General features: G+C 40.8%; 2 protein-coding genes across 3 annotated transcripts in view; one reads left to right on the top strand and one right to left on the bottom strand.

Annotated features, from left to right (window-relative positions):
• LOC113414681 (S-adenosyl-L-methionine-dependent tRNA 4-demethylwyosine synthase TYW1-like) overlaps positions 1–1982 on the bottom strand; it is a 33758-nt gene extending 31776 nt beyond the window's left edge. Inside the window, exon 1 of one of the 2 annotated variants that reach the window (XM_087958493.1) lies at positions 852–1982. In XM_087958493.1, coding sequence (XP_087814619.1) covers positions 852–855 — 4 coding nt within the window. In that variant the 5' untranslated portion in view covers positions 856–1982. The remainder of the gene's footprint in view (positions 1–851) is intronic. The other variant, XM_087958498.1, reaches the window with a different exon arrangement.
• Positions 1983–2006: 24 nt separating this feature from the next.
• Positions 2007–12014, top strand: SBDS (SBDS ribosome maturation factor). Its single transcript, XM_026671684.2, has 5 exons — positions 2007–2206; positions 4733–4862; positions 6127–6327; positions 8649–8813; positions 10505–12014. Exons 1-5 carry the CDS (start codon positions 2079–2081, stop codon positions 10631–10633), a joined length of 753 nt encoding a protein of 250 aa, XP_026527469.1. The 5' UTR covers positions 2007–2078; the 3' UTR covers positions 10634–12014.

Genomic DNA, 12014 nt, shown 5'->3' with positions numbered 1-12014 from the left:
AGGAGCAAGATGTTTGCAGCTTTGTCAAAACCCCATTAGTTTTATATTGTACAGATGTCAAATGCACATACAAAACATAGGGGCTTCAATCATACTGCCTCTTGAGATTTTCATTTTTGTTTCCTAAGTAATTAGCATTAATTGTGGGCCTTGCTATGTATTTGACATCAACAGTTAATTCAGCTTTTGGTGGTATAGGATCCATGCTCTGCTGATCGTTTTATTATGATATATATTTGAGAGAGACAGCCATATAAATTGAATAAATATGAAATAAAGTGCTACTAGAGTTCAAACAAGGTCTGCCATAATGTACTTACGGTAAGTTTGACCATACTGTTTGGTTTTCTTGTATTTTATATTTTAGTTAAGTCTTACTGTTATTTTTACTGTACTTTTGTAAGCCATCCACAGCCATTACAGGAGTAAGGAAAATATAAATTTTATAAACTAATACCGTATTTCCTAATCAAGGAAGAGCCAATAAATTTTGAGATGGGGAGTATAAGCTCTAGGCAATCACGAGTGAATACTTGTGCATAAACGTCACTAATTACTTTTTCTTAAATTTCACGTAACATTTAAGTAAATCTTGCAAAATCGTCCTATTTATTTTCACAGGAAACTTTCGACCGCTGCCCTTGACCAACCCAGCTTTCCCAGCTTCTATGGAAATGATACAAACTCGTGACTGTTTAGATCCCGAATCTTCAGCGAGCTACAGGACTTCCGTGTGAATAAATCGCTTGTCAAAAACCTTTGCATGCTTTCTGGATCTGGAGAATAAACCGCATAAAGTCCAATAAGACTTCCTTCACAATGAGTAAATTTTTTCTCCTCCAAGTACTTACCCATGTCTTCCCTCCCAAGCAGCAAATCCCGATCTTATTAAACGATGTTTTCGGGATCGCAGGAAGGGGGTTATTCCCAAGAAGCCCCATTACTCGCCCCACGAGCTCGCAGGCGCAGCCATTTTGCACCTTCCACCCCCGGCATGCTGGGAAGAGGACATTAACCTCTCAATGGCCGAAAAGAAAGTTTCCCCCTCCAGCACCGGCGATCGCTGCAAAACGCTCTCCCTCCAAAGTGTGCATGGTTTTTATCAATAAAGAAGCATCTTCCCTCTCCAGAATCGAGTGTATCGGAGAGATTCGAAAATCCATGTGTTGGAAGAAATATCCATCTGGTTTCCTTTTAATATTTCTCAAAATGTTTCATTCATCTAGAAGAGGGATGGGTGCTAACACATGCATTTAAATAACACGGATCCTAAATGCTTCGCGTTGGAATGGGGTGGGTGGGAGACATTGAGCCATGGATGGTTTTAAAGGCATGGTTGGTTTAGAGTTCGTTATGCCAATCAAGCATCCACTGAAGTGATTAAAGAGCCTTCTGGGTCTGTGTGATATGAACAAACCACAACTGGCTTGTACATCGAGACAATTTAAACTGGAATGCAGGCAAATATACCTGTCCCAGCTTAGTGTTGCAGGATCCAATATGGGTCGATCACCCGGACCAAAGGTTTAGTTTTGTAAGCTTTCGGACTCATGCTGAAACTTCTCTCTAGCAGAGTGTGAGCCTCCGGCAGGAAAACTAAACCCCTAGTCCCGGTGTCCGACCCAGATCCTCACAATTTTAAACAAAATCATGTTTAAGTACGATTATATGAATCTGCACAGCGACAAGTCCAAGGTCATCAGTTCAAGGATTTGAAGACAGTTCTTCCTAAGCAACCGTACTGGCTATTTATTTATTTTTTAAACCCAAAACAATGGTGCTGCTTGCATTTTTTTTAATCAAACCTCTGCAAAAAAAAGGAGTCAAAATTATATCTCGGTTTTGTCTTGTTTTTAGCGGTCCCTCCTGGTAAGCCCTCTCACCCCCCCGGGGGTCACTTTTGAACGAGCAATCATTAATCCTCAGGATTGGTTTCCCACCCGAGTGAGTTAAGAACGGACTTTTGGAGAGCCGGTTCTCGCGAGATTTTGGGCACGTGTGTCGTCACAAGGGAGCGGCGGAAGGGGTTCTGCTGTTGACTTGTGTCCTGTCTAGCGGCGGCCGATAGTTGGAGCGTAATGGCGATCTTCACGCCGACTAACCAGATTCGCCTGACCAATGTGGCCGTCGTGCGGATCCGACGGGCGGGGAAGCGTTTTGAGATTGCCTGTTACCGGAACAAAGTCATGGGCTGGCGGAGCGGCGCGTGAGTGGGCCTGGGGCCGCAGGGGGAGGAACAGGAAAGTCCTGTCGCGTCCGCTGACATTCGACAAAGCCAGTTTGCGAGTTTACATGCAAGACTAACCTAAATAAATAATCAGTCAATAAATCCAGGGTTGATCTTTTCTTTTTTTTTCAATTTTGCAACTCCTAAGTTAACAACTTGCCTTAAAATGTTTACTTTAAGCATGTGCAAATCGTAAGGCTTAAACTCTGAACCATGTTGCTGTTATAAATCAACTATAGTATTTACACTTCTGTATTCATTTTATTTATTTAACTATTGTCTACTAACCGCAGTTCCTGGAACAATATAAACAGAGTAGTATGATAAAGAATAAGCAAATAGGTCAGAAGGGCATAATATAGAATAAAATCAAGGTTAAGTATTATTTCAATTTATATAGCTGCCCATCTCACTGATACGAGAAAAATGCATCTAAAGCTTGAGATAAATTTATATCCTATTTCTTTTGGCACTGACCAAAGGCTACCCCAGTTACACTAAGTGGAGTCATCTTTCAGAACAGATTTCAGTCACTAAACAATGAATATATATCTTCCTTATTTTGAGCTCTCAGACTAGAGAGACAAATGGTTACGAATCATTACCTCAATACAAAAGTTTCATGAACCTCCCTTCAGCTGAAAATGGGCAGAATTTATTATATGTGTTCTTGGGAGATTTACAATTTGCCAGAAAACAAAAAAATAGTCATACACTACCTCCTGTTTTATCAGTAAGTGGTGAAAATACCCTGCTCATTTAACTGTTTTATAAAATAAAAATAATGTTTTATAAAAATAAAAATAAAACACCATGGAGTCACTGCAAAAGGGGTAGGCAAATTTAAGCCTTCTGCACTTTCTTTCTGATCTTGTTTCACCACACAGTCACATGTACCCATGAGTGTGAGAGAACAAAGCAGCTGGAGCTGCCCCTGTGTCTTCCCCACATCCCCATATATGTGCTAGAAACTGGGAAAAATGACAATTTCAAAGTAGCTTCTTTCAAAACTGGACTATACAAGGAATTCAGGACAAAATAATAAATGATTAACATAGGAAACAAAATATGATGAAGGTGCTTTGCCATAGCCATGTTTTGTTCTAGTTTTATACAATATGCAACTCTTTAATTTGCCTTAGTTATGTGAATGTACCTTTTTCAAAATTCTCATCCTTCTGATGGTTATAGAAAACTTTATGACATAGAACTCACTCCCAAGTAAAGAACAATGTAAACTTTTGTTTAAATTATTTAAATTTCTATTCCCCTGTTTGCAATGCAAATCAAAAAAGATAAATCTGTGCAATGTATTTATTGCCTTGTAACACTCTAGCCTATCTCTCTGCACTTCTTCCATGGCAAGAATTTTTAATAGGTCCTCCTTGGAAAACTTAATGGGTAGATTTGGTTTTGAAAAGACATTGCCTGATATGGCTTTAAAGAAAATAACCAACATTTTGACTTAGGTCTGCAATAGCGCTTAGGCTTATATACCCCTTCACAGTACAGCCCTCTCTAAGCAGTTTACAGAGTCAGCATATTGCCCCCAACAGTTTGATTCCTCATTTTATTGACCATGAAGGATGGAAGGCTGAGTCACCCTTGAGCCAGTCAGGATCAAACTGCTGGCAGTCGGCAGCCTGCAATATTGCATTCTGACCACTGCACCACCTTAGCTCAGTGGTTAGAATGCAGTGGTTAGAATGGAAACTAGCAACCAGTACAGTGATCTTAAAATAGGTGTTATGGTATACTGACAAGGTAGTCTCACAATTTGCAGCTTTGAATTCATTCCCAAGGGCAGGTCCCCATAATCCAATGATCAGGACATGAGATACTGCCTTCAGAGCAATTTGTTTAAGTAGAAGCTGCAATACTAACCAAATTTGGGTGAAGCAATAGCATTTAGCAATAGCATTTAGACTTATGTATTGCTTCACAGTGCTTTATTGCCCTCTCTAAGAGGTTTACAGAGTCAGCATATTGCCCCCAACAATCTGGCTTCTCATTTTACTGACCTTGGAAGGATGAAAAGCTGAGTCAACCTTGAGCCTGGTGAGATTTGAACTGGCCTGGTGAGATTTGGCAATAAGCAGAAGTAGCCTGCAGTACTGCATTCTAACCACTGCACCACCACAGCTCTTCAAGCCACTCAAGGATGGCTACCTGTTTACTGGTAAATAGCAGATAGGACTTTGCCTTTGGACTAGTATTGCTTTTTGATTAAGATGTTTCCTAATCATTTGTGTATTTTTAACCAAAATACAAGTTTGTTGCTTGACAATATGTCGTTGCCAGTTCAGATAGAACTCTGCAATTATTCACTACAGTATCCTGCTTGTGGAATGTAGCAGTTTAATTTGATTCCCCTGCCATAATAATAAAATCAAAGGCAGTTTTAAAGAGCAGTAATCAGTATGGATTAAACAAGACTATCCAAATACTTTGGTTGTTTGCATGCATTATTTAGAATGTGATTAACAAGTAAAATTAATTTTCTAGTGAAAAAGACCTTGATGAAGTATTGCAGACACACACAGTGTTTGTGAATGTCTCCAAAGGTCAAGTGGCAAAGAAGGAAGACCTCGTCAAAGCATTTGGCACAGATGATCAGACAGAAATCTGCAAAACAGTAGGCATTGAAATTGTGCAAAAATAATGTGTTTCTTTTGTCTCATTTTATCTTTCCTCAACTTTTAAAAAGAACTTCAAACAATATATCAGAAACAATAGATAGTATAAGCCCTTTATGCATTTAGGTCAACCTGGGATCAGTGTTTAGGGTACTTGAGACCACTAAGCTATTGAAGGTGATTTGGGCTGATGAAGTATAATAAGATCTAGCCCAAAATCAACATGGGAGTTTTCGTGGTTGAGTATGGACTTCATCTGGCTCTTCAGTCCTAGTCCAATGCTATATTCCACTGACTCTCTTTTAAATATTTCAGAAATTGAACTCAAACAAAAAAAAAAATCTTTCATGGCTTCATCCCATATTGCTTGTTCTTGAGTAGGTTAAAATATTATGCAATTTATGCTCTGATTTACAGATTCAGTCTTCCATCGCCTTGTTGATATTATTAATTAAATTGTTTGCCACCCATCTGCAAAGCAGTTCTTATGGTTAACAATATTTTACATTTATTGTTAATAGCAGTGCTTACTCAGCCTTGGATCATTGTCAGAAGAGTATCAGGAAGAGTTTTAGATTGTAAGGTAGACTGGGAAGACAAAATCCTGAAAGAAGGACAAGCCCCTGCAGTTTACTTGACAAGGCTTTTCAAAAAGGACTGAAAGAAAATGACTGGCCCAAGGTCTTCTGTATTGCTGCCCCCAAAACTATACAGACATCTCCATGTAATAACCAAGGGTGAAACTTAATTTGAGAAAGTCAGTATTTCTACTTTGTAATTTGCAGGGATTCTTTAGGACAGCCATTCTCGGGTGCGATTCTACTGGTTAGGCCTGGTTCTCCCGAACCGGTAGCTCTGAAGAACAGCTGAGACCAAACTGGTTCGCTGCAACGGTCTTCTAGTCTTCTGTTTGGCCCACCCGCCCGCTCGGGCTCTAGACTGTGCTTTATTCCCTGCTTTTGCCAACTCAGCTGCTTTGCATGGGACAGCTGAGTTCCGCGCATCAGCAGGAGAAGGTGAATGCTGGCAGGAGCCGGTGATTTGTAAAGAGTGCCCATGCACATGTAGCGTGCATTTGGTGCGCATGCACGCAAAGCACATGCTCACCAAAACGGTTGTTATGCCGGTAAGATCCCACCCCTGGCCATTCTTCTAAGGTTCCTAAATAGTCTAGAAAGCTGAATCAGAGTTCTGATGATGGTGGATGATATACCTTCTGAATTTGAAAAAGCCCAAGTCCAAATAAACTTTCCTTTGTTTCAGGTCTTAACCAAAGGGGAATTGCAGGTCTCTGATAAAGAACGCCACACTCAGCTGGAGCAGATGTTTCGTGACATTGCAACCATTGTTGCAGACAAATGCGTCAATCCAGAAACCAAGAGACCCTACACAGTCATCCTTATTGAAAGAGCTATGAAGGATATACATTATTCAGTCAAGCCTGGGAAAAGTACCAAGCAGCAGGTAGATGATCTCCGAAGGAAGCCACTTTGTGCCTACAAATGAAAAGCATGAGGAGACACTGTAGCTTTTTCTCTTTACAGGTGGTCCTCAACTTATGATTGATCACTTAATGGCAGTTCAAACAACAGTTCAAAGTTAGGACAGGCTTGGAATGGATGTTTTATGGCCTGCAAAGTACTTCTGGCCATCGTAAAATGGGCCCCACACGCAATATATGGCCGTGCAACCACATTTCAAACACTTGACACCAGGTTAGGTAGGTGCATGATTTAGGACCATGATGACTTATAGCTGGAAATCTAGTCCCAATTGCAATCCTATGTTGAGGGCTACCTGTACTAATTTGAAGTAAGAGGGAATACCTGATCATCTGGCTTGAGTTGACTTGTCACCAAGTAAATGGGCAAGATGGTTTTTTGAAAGTTGCTTCTTTTTTTCTTCTGCAGATGCCTCAAGGATGCTTAAACCTGTAGATTAACATTAGTTGGGCATTGCATTTTGTAGAATTTCTTGCAATGTCTCTTTTTTAATGCAGTACTGTGCCAACCATGGCATGGATGGATATTTTCAAACTCAGCATTTTTAAATCCTGAACATACTGTTATTAATTCTGGAAAATATTAAATTTCCATCATAAAAACTAAGTCTTTACTTACGAGAAAGTAAAACCACTTCGCTACAGTGGAGAAACTGCACAGGAAACAGTAACAGTCCTGCAACATCTGAAAATCAAAACTGTGTTGCTATCCTTTGTCAGATACGGCTGTGAAGATAGTAGGTTAGGCCTCTGGGTGTCAATGGGAAGAGAATTTCATAAAGTTGAAATAATTGCAAGAAAGACTGTTACCTGTTTCCAACTTGTTTTGCCTGTCTCATGATAGGGATTAAAGCCGAATGGACTCACAATTGGAGGCATTATCTAAAACTATTTTACAACATGACAAAGGAATATTCTGTCGCCAATGATTCCACCAACAATTAAATCTCCATATTTCTTTTTAAAAAAGGCAAGTGCTCCCTAGCTTTTAGAAGGACATAAGAATAGAATCCACTCTTGCCGTACAAAGGTTGGTGCAAAGGAAGATTGCTCCCCATCTCACAATTGGAGGGGATGTTCATCTGTTTTCACCAGGCAGAATCTAAGAAAAGCAGATGTAGGCTACAGCCCGTATAGAGCTTTATAGAGCAGTGGTCACCAACCAGTGGGCTGGGGATCACTGGTGGTCCGCGAGAAAATTTTGGTGGTCCGCAGAGAAATGGCACCCCCAAAGCAAGTAATCCAGGCTGCGCAGTAACATAAGGCTGCGCCGCCCATATGGCCCATGGGAACACAAGGTTTGCATCGCATTGCAAACAACACGAAGTAGTGAGGGGAGGGGGGAAAGGGCAGAAGGTGAGGAACTTGCCCCGCATGCCTCACCTGGCCACCAGCTGCTTCTTTCCGCTTCTTTCTTCTGCTTTTGGCTGCACGCAAGGAAAGCAGCAAAAGTCTTTCTTTCTCTCCCCCAAACTCCGCCAGAAGTGAATCTTTGGGACCCTGCAAGGCATCCTGCTCCAAGAGGCTGCGCCGGCGCGACAAGTCTCACAAGAAAGAAAGGCTTCTGCTGCTGCTTGCCTTGCATGAAGACAAAAGTCTCTCTCTCTCCCCCTGAGAACAGAGCTGGAGACAATATCCTGCGATCCCAAATAAAGAATGAACGATTGGTAGGAAAACCGGGTGGGGAATTATCCTACAGGCTTTTGGGGGGATTTTCCCAGGGTTTTTGGTTTGCGAGATTTAAAATTATGAGTTCGGTGGTCTCTGAGATCCAAAAGGTTGTTATAGAGAATGTCCAGCACTTTGAATTGCACTTGGACACAAACTGGTAACCAGTGCAGCTCCAGTAACAACAGTCTAATGTGGCTGTACCCCAATTGCTAAGTAAGCAAGCAAACCACAGCATTTCAGACCACCTGAACTTTCTGGATGATCTTAAAGGACAGTCCCATGAAGAATGAATTATAACAATGCTTAGATGCTGTATTAATCTATTAAAAATTAATGAGTTTGCACGTACTTCCCACGCCTGCAATGCAATTCATACTTCTTCTGAAAAAGCAAGGTGTCTTCTCACCAGCTCTATTTGACTGGGTGGAAGATTGCCCTGCTGGTTAGTCTTGGATATGAAAATATGCTCAGCAGAACAATTCTCAGCACAACAAATGTCATACATGACTAAAAGTATGAAATCAGAAGTGAGACGAAGTTTTTCCAGTTTTTTTCTCAAGGGGAGCGGGATAAAAATGTCAAAATCAGTGCTTTGGTTTGGATTCCTCTGCAGGCTTTGGAAGTCATCAAGCAGCTGAAGGAAACTATGCAGATTGAGCGGGCACACATGAGGCTACGCTTCCTCCTGCCTCGGAAAGAAGGCAAGAGATTGAAAGAGAAGTTGAAGCCACTGATCAAAGTAATCGAAAGTGAGGATTTTGACGAACAGCTGGAAATTGTAAGCAGCCCAATGTCCTTCCCCCAGTCTTTTTGTTTGGGAAAAAGCTATTACTGTGCCTTTGGTTTTATAAAGAAGGTTTATACTCAAGTGTTGGAGAGAAGAAGTAAGGATTGATACTTGGACTGCAGTCATTTTCATAATTGCTTGTGAAGGAAACTTCATTGGTTCTTGCAGAAGACGTTTTAAAATGCATTGGGATAAGCATACAGTCAAGGCAGTTTGGTATATGAGCATGTAAGACTTCAACAAAAGACAGGGATGCTGCAGAGATTTCATTGTGACACATCCTGCATTTCCTTTTTCTTCTAATTCAAGAAAATTTGGCGACTTTCAGTGAATTGCAGTCTTTGGGTTTTTAACCTAGTTGGGTAGAAGTGTAACCTATAGACATTCCAGCCCAATTTAGTGTTCTTTCTCCATTCCATTTAAAAAATACACTGGAGTTCGTAAAACTTCTAAAAGGGCAAATCAAAATACCCACAGGATAATAACACTTCTTTTGTGGGAGGCAGAACAGCTTCACCATGGGGAATGGTGAAAACAGTGAGAGATTATCTAATTCTCACATTGCAAAAACTTACTAGCAAGAAATTCAAAACAAGGAAAATTAAATTATATGCAAGTACTTCTTGTTTAGTGACCACAGATGGAACCAGCAACCACTTAGTTATTAAAGTGGAGCAGTCACTAAGCGAAACCGCAGCTGTGCTTATGATCTTACTGCAGCTTTCTTTTGCTTTACAGACCTGCAAAGGTTATAGCAATAGCATTTAGACTTATATACCACTTCACAGTGTTTTACCATTCCTCTCTTAAGTGGTTTACAGAGTCAGCATATTTTCCCCCACAATCTGGGTCCTCATTTTACTGACCTCAGAAGGATTCTCACACTCTCCCTGTGCTTCCCTCATACCTTTGTGCACCATCCCCTTGGGACTTGCGGGGGGCGGTCCCCCGGGGGGGGGGGGGGGGGGGGGGGGGGGGGGGGGGGGGGGGGGGGGGGGGGGGGGGGTCTCCCCCCCCCCCCCCCCCCCCCCCCCCCCCCCCCCCCCCCCCCCCCCCCCCCCCCCCCGCCCCTCTCTCTCTTTTCCTCTTTCTTTTTCCCCCCCCCCCCGCCTTTTCCTTTTTTTTTTTCCTTTTTTTTTTGCCTTTCCTTCCCCTTCCTTCTCTTTTTTTTTTTTTTTTTTTTTTTTTCTCTCTTTTTTTTCTTTTCGGGGGGGGGGGGGGGGGGGGGGGTTTTTTCTTCTTGTTTTTTTTCTTCTTCCCTCCCCTCCTTTTTTTTTTTTTTTTTTTTTTTTTTTTTTTCTTTTTTTTTTTCTCTTTTTTTTTCTTTTTTTGGGTTTTTTTTTTTTCTTTTTCCCTTTTTCCCCCCCCTTTTTTCTTCCCCCTTGTTTCTTCCTGCCAGTTTTCCCAGTGACTTGGTTACTTAAAAGAAGTTCCCTTTCCTAATGACCATGGGAATGACGACAAATGGGATGGTGGGGATTATCGTTGCCAAGCGATGCAACCAAGCTTTAGGACCGTATCTCTTAGCAACAGAAATTCCAGTCCCAATTGCTGTCATAAGTCAAGGACTACCTGTAAGTTACTTTGAGAAGAAAGATGGTGGGTTCACCTTGGTCTTATTCACCAGGGCAGTTCTTTGTAAGATATGGCCTTTCCAGTCTAATATAGTGCTAATGTTGCAGGTGTGCCTTGTGGATCCAGGCTGCTTCCGGGAGATCGATGAATTGATCAGGTGTGAAACCAAAGGCAAAGGAACCCTTGAAGTGCTCAGCCTGAAAGATGTTGAAGAAGGTGATGAACGCCTGGAATGATTGGGTGCCTGTGGTGTTGCTGTGCAGAGACTGTATTAAAAGGCATCCTAGAGTTGCCTCATTGAGGATTGACCTTTGCTCTTTTCCATTTGAGGTTTTATATAGTTATTAGTCCTCTGCTCCTTCCCCAAACTTCGATGGTTGGTATCAACTAAAGGAACCTTATAAACCCACTTAGCCCTTAGATTACCTGATAACAACAAAGGGATTTTACACTGTTTACTCACTCCTGTGCTGATTGTTTTGAGTGTAACTGCAAAGTGACAATTTTGTGTTAAAGTGCCAAAATGCCTTTTCTTAAAAGCAAAAGGCTTCAAGGAAGGAATTGGCTGCAGAATTAGCATCATGAGTTAATAACTCAGGTTTCCTCAAAACAAGCACAGTCAACGAGTCTGGATTTACCAGCAGGATTTGTAAACTATGAGATAGACAGCCATCGGTCGCTTTGAAGGAAGTGACTGCACAATAATAATATTGTCCTAATTATACAATAGCTCAATTCTGTGGATGGTGATTTACAGACCATCAAAAGAGTTTAGCGCCATCTTTCCAGAGTCAGTCTTGGAATTTATTGAGTTTGATCCCAGTCTTTACTCCAGGCGAAATTGTAAAAATACTGACTTGACACTGAAACCAGAAGTTGTTCAGAAATTTTATTTTGGAAAAAAAAATACAATAACTTAATTTAGAAAACATTTGTTATAACTAGACAACTTTTAAATCCAAGTAAAAGAACTAGTTTGGCTCCAGTGATATTTTAGCATTATTTGTTCTATTAATTTAATACTTAAGAGTGAGCCAAAAGAACAGAGATCACTTCGCTGTCAACACAAAACTCTGAAGTGAGTTTGATTTCTTATGAGTAAACTAATAGGGCTGCTGTCAAAAAGAAAATATGCCTTGCCTGATATTTGTCATTTTCTTACAATCCTTGGAGTTCCTAGTGCAAACTGTAAGAGGGTTCTTTGAGGAAAGCTGCACTTTTTACTTCCTCAGACACTTTAAAGTTCTCATATATATTATAAATATTGATGTACAACATCACAATAATTTCTATTATAGAATGTCAAATTTAAATTCGGAAATCCTTAGATTTTTAAAACAACTTCTCTAATGAATAATTTAAACCAACTACAGTCTATAAGCTGTCATTAATATGCCAAGAAAGATACCAAAGCATAGGTGAGGGGATGTTTCCATGATGCCTATCCTCGACTTTTTTTCTTTTTTAACAAGCACCTTTCAGCTATCATCCTAATCTCTTGCCCACAAAGCTCAGTAGTGTTAGTGATTTAATTTTTCAACTGCATGACTAACAAGAACTCCAAGGTGTTCTACTCACAAAGTTTGTCCTTATATGAATAAACTTTATTGCTTCCTC

Source organism: Notechis scutatus, chromosome 1, assembly GCF_049901735.1.
Source record: "Notechis scutatus isolate UNSWTSFEM ecotype Mainland chromosome 1, rNotScu1.2, whole genome shotgun sequence".
In the NCBI taxonomy this organism is placed as follows: Eukaryota; Metazoa; Chordata; class Lepidosauria; order Squamata; family Elapidae; genus Notechis; species Notechis scutatus.
Note: the sequence above shows the minus strand (reverse complement) of the source record. Positions and strands in the feature narration are given on the sequence as shown.

Coding starts and splice junctions, on each gene's coding strand:
- SBDS (XM_026671684.2), top strand. CDS start 2,079: ATGGCGATCTTCACGCCGACTAACCAGATTCGCCTGACCAATGTGGCC. Junction 2,207..4,732: donor ATGGGCTGGCGGAGCGGCGC/GTGAGTGGGCCT, acceptor TTAATTTTCTAG/TGAAAAAGACCTTGATGAAG. Junction 6,328..8,648: donor GGAAAAGTACCAAGCAGCAG/GTAGATGATCTC, acceptor ATTCCTCTGCAG/GCTTTGGAAGTCATCAAGCA.